Source organism: Eurytemora carolleeae, unplaced genomic scaffold (assembly GCF_000591075.1).
Source record: "Eurytemora carolleeae unplaced genomic scaffold, Eaff_2.0 scaffold1023, whole genome shotgun sequence".
In the NCBI taxonomy this organism is placed as follows: Eukaryota; Metazoa; Arthropoda; class Copepoda; order Calanoida; family Temoridae; genus Eurytemora; species Eurytemora carolleeae.
Window position 1 is genome coordinate 1 of NW_019402170.1, and position 7,135 is coordinate 7,135.

The 7,135-nt window shown below is 32.0% G+C and overlaps 1 protein-coding gene across 1 annotated transcript; it reads right to left on the reverse strand.

Moving 5' to 3' along the window:
* Nucleotides 1–61: 61 nt before the first annotated feature.
* LOC111718078 (uncharacterized) lies at nucleotides 62–3,755 on the reverse strand (the record flags this gene model as incomplete). The annotated part of the gene is given in 4 exon segments (XM_023493571.1): nucleotides 62–175; nucleotides 464–650; nucleotides 1,618–1,805; nucleotides 3,644–3,755. Coding segments are annotated over 4 exon segments (538 nt in total), but the record flags the coding sequence as incomplete, so codon positions are not given.
* Nucleotides 3,756–7,135: the final 3,380 nt, after the last annotated feature.

Here is a 7,135-nt window from a genome sequence, read left to right on the forward strand (position 1 = left end):
CAGTATTTACTGATAAATTTGATTTCTAAAATGAAATGTTGTGAAGGTTGTGTGTTTCTACCTGTTGTTACAATCTGTAGATATTGGTTGTTTATCGTTGTACCAGTAACACTTGTCTTGTAAACCCTGGTTATACCTTCAGATATTAGAGTTCGAGATCTATCCAACACGTGTCCTAAACATTTATAAACACGTGTTCTGAACATTTACAAACACGTGACCTAAACATTTATTAACACGTGACCTAACATTAAAAACACGTGACCAAACATTAATAAACACGTGACCAAACATTAATTAACATGTGTCCTAAACATTTATTAACACGTGTTCTAAACATTTTAAACACGTGGTTTAAAATTTTTCAAACACGTGGTTTAAAAATTTACAAACACATGTTCTAAACATTTATTAACAATTAACATGCATTCGAAACATTTTTAAACACGTGTCAAGGACTAACCTGTAGGGTATATTCCTGGAGCTATTGTGTAGAAATCCTTTTTTATAGTTCTTGTATGATCTTCAATTTTCACTTGTTCTCGGGAACCTGAACCTTGCTCCAGTTCTAACTTTACACCGGAGTCAATCAATCCTTCAACTCTCTCCGGGGTAAGATCTTCATCTGCTGTTAAAGACGTGGATTCCATCTAAACATTTGTGGTTTCATATGGAAAAGTGCAGAATAAGGATAAAGTATGTAAGAGTTTCGAAAGAAGAGATATGTTTTTTATTACACAAATATATAAATTAAATATATTAAGTATTAAGTATAGGATTCTAAAGGTTAATGATTTGGTAGGCTTTAACCAAGCTATATTCATGTTTAAATATACACATAAACTTCTTCCTGCATCTTTTGAAAACATTTTTAAAAAGCTTGAAAACTTTGAAAGATCTCTTAACTATCAACTTGATATTTTCAAAATGTGCTCATAAGAGTATTTACCATCAAGCTCTCTTCTTAAAATTTGGAATAACCTGCGCGCCTCTTGACTTAAAAAGAAGCAACTCTCTAAGTATGTTTAAAAATAGACTATTAAACTCTCTATTTGAAAATTATATTAAAATGTGTTATAAACTGAATTTTTATTAATGTAAAACTAATTAAATATGTTTTAATATGTGTTGATATTTGTTTTGTACATGTCAGAAAATTATTTTTAAATCTAGTTATTCTAACAACTTCATAGGATAAAATCGCACCCTGATCTCTAATGTTCTCCTCAAATCTATTTAATTGAAATGTTTTGTTATTATTATTGAAGTTAGGTGGAAAAAATAATCAAAAAAGCCAAGAGCTATTTTAAACATATAAATATTTAAATACAAATTAAAATGTTTTCATAGCGATCAAATATTACACTTTTTAATGTATAATTAGGGTTTTTGTAATTTCAAATAGGTGGACTATCCCGGAAAATTAATTATTTTCAATCTGATGAAAATGATGAAAATGAAGTTAGTATCATGACGATATTTTCCTGAGATGCTAGACAGAAAATGGAGGGCCGGACACTTAAATTAAGTTTATATTCCGTTAAAAGAATCATCAGACTAAAAGCAGAAATAGTGGATTTTTTTCATAAACTGACTGTTAACAAAATTAAATCTGACCTGGCTTGACGGGCTTGACTTTGAAGGATTGATGTTTGTGAAAAGGTTTTCAAGGTCTAGGAAACCTGATTTAGAGGATTCTAGGTCTAGGAAACCTGGTTTAGAGGATTCTAGGTCTAGGAAACTAGGTTTTGAAGGTTCTAAGTCCAGGTCTAGGTCCAGGCCTCGGGTTGACAATAATCCAGATTCTAAAGAATTTTAAAGATGAATCTTTTAACGAAGGATTTTCTTTTGATGTTACAACTTTTTGATTATAATGAAGATAGAAAACTTACTGATCATCTGAACAACTTTGAGAAATAAAAAAAGGTCACAAGCTAAAATTGTTCGATTTAAGGCTAAACTAAAAGCAACTCAGAGAAGTTTGTAGTAAGATTTCAATTCTACTGGAGACCACCGGAGGGATTCCACTTTCACTGGAGGGGTTTGAAAGTCACTTGTTACAATTTGAAACTTTACGCAGGGTGATTTACAATCCATTGGAGGGATTTAGATATCCATCCAGGGGGTTTATAATTCCACTGGAGGGATTCAGATAACTATTTATGGGGTTTATAATTCCACTGGAGTGATTTAGATATCCTTCCTGGGGTTTTAAAATTCCACTGGAAGGATTCAGATCCTGGGGGTTTAATCTTACACTACAGGGATTTAGATATCCCTCCTGAGGGTTTAAAATTCAACTAGATAGATTCAGATAACTATCCAGGGGGTTTATAGATCCACTCGAAGGATTTATTAATCCTTCCTGGGGATTTAAAATTCCACTGGAGTGATTTATCGTACTATACAGTGGGGTTTAAAATTTCACTGGAGCGATTCAGATATCCATCCAGGGGGTTTATAATTTCACTGGAGGGATTCAGATATCCATCCAGGGGGTTTATAATTTCACTGGAGGAATTCAGATATCTTTCAAGGGGGTTCATAATTCCACTGGAGGGATTCAGATATTCATCCAGGGGTTCATAATTCCATTGGAGGGATTCAGATATCTTTCCAGGGGGTTCATAATTCCACTGGAGAGATTCAGATATCTTTCCAGGGGGTTCATAATTCCACTGGAGGGATTCATTATGCATTCAGGGGGTTTACAATTTTACTTTAGGAATTCGGATAGATCCCGGGAGTTTATAATTCCACTGGAGGGAAAGATATCTGCATATCTCAAGTGGAATTATAAACCCCCTGGATGGTTATCTAAATCCCTCAAGTAGAATTATAAACCCCCAGGAAGGTCATATGAATCCCTCCTGAGGATTAATAAATCCCCTTTAAAGATAGCTGAATCCCTCCAGTGGAATTATAAACCCCCTGGCAGGACATCTGAATCCCTTCAGTCCAAATTAAAAAATCCCTAGATGGATATCTGAATCCCCCATGTGGAATTATAAACCAATTTGAAAGATATCTGAATCCCTCCAGTGGAATTTTAAACCCCCTTGAAAGATATTTGAATCCCTCCAGTGGAATTTAACCCCCTGGACGGATATCTAAATCCCTCAAGTGGAATTTTAAGCCCCCTGAAAGAATAGTTGAATCCCTCGGCCCTCCAGTGTAATTATAACTGATATATATCTGAATCCCTCCAGTGGAATGTAAATTACACTACGTAAAGTTTTAAATTGTTAAAAGCGATTTTCAAACCCCTCCAGTAAAAAAGAATTCCCTCCGGTGGTCTAAAGTCGAGTCAAAAGCTTACTACGAACTTCCGTGCAGACTCTCTAAAAGCCACATTTCTATTGCTTACTTTGCAGATACGTTAATGCAATTTTTCCATTTTTAACTTTGAAAATTGGACTTTGATTTCTCTATAAAAGTGCCTTGCTGAATTCTAGCTACTTCAGATTTTGTCACAACTAATCACTTTTCAGATCAGAAAACACGACGATTTCTTTAACATCACTGAGCAAATAAAGGTTTAAAGGATACAACTGGGAATCGGGCATGGCATACTTTAAATAAAGGGTTAAATAAAATTACAAGAACAGTCCCTTTAAATGACTGATTTATTGGTTGTGTTTACCTGTACTGGCCGAGGGCTGGGATGTAAAGACCATGATTTTATCCTGCATTGTAGTAGTGAAGTTTAGAAATCCATATGCTGTTTCCGTAGGTAGGCTTGATAGGGTAGACCTAATATTATTATTATAATTATTTTTATTATTGTTATAACTATTATTATAATTATTAGCATTATTATTATTATTATTATCACTATTATTATTATTATTATTATTATTAATGAACTTTACACTCTGTTAACAGTTCGTTAAACAAAGAAAAACGTAGATTAACGCTAAACAAAACATAGCTAAACATGTCCTCACTAGAGACACGCTGAACAAAACAGAGCTAAATATGTCCTCACTAGAGACACACACCACTTTGAACTAAATGAAATTGAACGTAAGATTGAAGATGTAACTTGTAGAACTATTGAAAAGAACAAAGTTTTTTCGAAATTCTGAAAAAGTATTTACTTTTTTCTGGTGCATAAATAAAACAAGAGGAGCTACGAGGTGACAATGTTGTTGCAGTAATGACGCATAAATTTGACCAATCTCCTTCTGTTAAGTTTGCAGAGACACTGCAATTGTCAGATAAAAACACATCGTACGATGAACTGGTGGAAGCTGAAGATGTATGGACCAAAGACACAACATAAAGTTATTGGCCATGGACATCTAAATCCGCGTGGCATATAGTTTACTGATTGTTCACAGTTTAATATATATTTTTCACAGGATATCAACAATTAATCAGTTGATTACAGAATATACACTCTATACACTGATATCAGCAGTTAATCAGTTGATTACACGATATACACTCTATACACTGATATCAGCAGTTAATCAGCTGATTACAGGATATACCCTGATATCAGCAGTTAATCAGTTGATTACAGAATATACATTCTATACACTGATATCAGCAGTTAATCAGTTGATTACACGATATACACTCTATACACTGATCATGGAAAATTCAAAAAGTAAATTTTATGCTATATTGGAAACTAGCTGAAGTGCCCGGCGGTGCCCGTGGAATTTTTTAAAATCAAATTTGGAGAAGAAAAAAATTTTATTTTTGAAAATAAAAATTCTAGTTTTGAAAAATTTTATTTTTGAGATAAAATTTTTTAAATTTTTTTGTCTATGTTACCCCCGGGATACAAAAAAATCCAACCAATTCGGTTCAGCCGTTTGGCCAACTATAGCTAACATACATACTTAACTATGTATACAAGCGAAGCCCTTTATTATTTACGTTTATAATTTTATAAAGTAGTAACCAGAAAACTCTGAAATAGGAAGACGAAGTTATGGCATTGAATAGTCCAATCACACCCCAGACTAACCAGAGGGAGAAGCATTGAATAGTCCAATCACACCCCAGACTAACCAGAGGGAGAAGCATTCGGTTTCTTTATTTGAAATCAAACGTGTTTTGGTGTATAATTCAACAATCTCTAAACTTACGGATTTGTTTATTTTATACTTTTTCATTCGAAATGTATATGCCGACAAAAAAGTATTTAAGAAAAAAGGCTAAAATATTATGTATAATGGTTCAAATTGTGATCGAAAGCCAAAGCTTTCTGATATATTGACAGAACCGTTAAATTCACGTGATCAGCATGGGACACGGCAATTTTGCAGTGTAAACACACCCATTTTACTAAACTAGTGATTTAATAATTGTCTTGTAAAACTATTTGCTTTGTAAAAACATCAAATACACTTAGTATATTGCTATAAAATAGTCCTCCTTTTTCAGAGTTTTCTGGTTTTTACTCTAATGATGAAGCTTAGTGTCAATAGTTCTATTGTTACAAAAGTTGTAAAATGTAAAGATATAACCATGTGTTATCCTTAATCAGTTTTTACGCATTAAAAATAATAATAATATAACTTAACGCAAAACAGTTTTAAATCATAAAGAAATTTAGAAGATATTTTGAGAAGAATTAAAAAGTTTTGTATCTCTAACATGTAACCATTAACAAATAACAAATAATTTAAGCTTTTCATCATATTTATTGCTGGTCGAAGTTACAAAGTTTACCGTAATTATTTTTAAAATGAACAAATTGAGTTCGATGAAAAATGTCGACTTGAAAAACAACATTTAATTGCTTAAAGGAACTGAGTTTTTGTCACACACTCAAATTGTCTAATCCCTGTATCTTTACAATCTGATTTTGTAAACCTTTGATATTTCAAACTTAGATTATTTGGTCTAGCAGAATTAAAAGTTTGAAATATCAAAGGTTTACGACATTGGGTAGCAAAGATATGGATATTAGAAAAGTAGAGTTTGTGACAAAAACTCAGTTCCTTTGACTAGTAAAGGTCTATCAGATATTATATATATTAAATATATATTTGATGGATTATACGGTTTGATCAGCTAAATCAATATGAAGGTTTATAAAACCCAACCATCCATCAGATATCATATTTTTTATCCAATATTAAAAAATCAATAAGTCAGCATTTATCTATGGTATGATTAAATTTCTTTGATTAGTTGCCTCAAAGTCCTATTTAAAAATGTTCATATTTTTGTGACCCATATTGTCGTAGTTATTTGAAACTATGAATTCTGCATGACCTAAAAGTCAAGATTTATCAGGTGTCAAAGATTTATGATTCAGAAAATTATAGCTTGAGGCGAGTAATTAGCTCCTTTGTTTTTATAACTACTATATTGTACACAAAAAGTAAAAATATATCTTTCTACACATTCATCTCCGTAACTCAATTAATTTATTATGCAACTAGCTCAAGTGTCCGGCGTTGCCACTGCCAGTGGAATTAAAAAAATAAAATTTTGAAAAACAAAATTTTTAATTTTAAAAGAAAATCAAATTGTTTAGCCTTTGTTACTCAAAATATTCGTCATAGTTTTACACCAAATAGAAGGATCGAACTACAAAAACTTATTTCTATGACCCTTTCTAAAATAAATTCTATTTGCTGGGGCACATTTTTGAGTTATTTCAAAGGATAAAAGGGGCTAAAATAGCCTAATCCCTGTTTTTTGGGTCACCCTGAGTATATGAGCGAAGAGCTTCATTATATATACTAATCATAAAAATGGGCCTCTATGTCTAATATAAAGGAAAATAAACTTTAAATGCACACAATTCTTGGGTGAAAATTCGGGCACTAAAAGAGTGCAAAGCAGTTCTGGTTTTCACCCTTTTAGCAAATAAACTTCTTTCTAATGATGAAGGTAAGATTTAAATCGTGCAAATCGGTTTTTCAAGAATATTAAATATTGTGTAAAACTAGATAATAATATTTACAAGGTAAAATGGTAGCGTTTCACATTGACAAAAAGCCTTGTCATGTCAAAGAACTGAAATATCTAAGTTGAACTATATTTGCTTATCAGCTGAAGTTTATTATTTATATTTTTAACCTTTAAATTGTCTTTAGAGATTTATTTCTAAGAATATACTAAAAATTTTAAAAACAATCTTCCGATTGCTTAACACCACTAACAA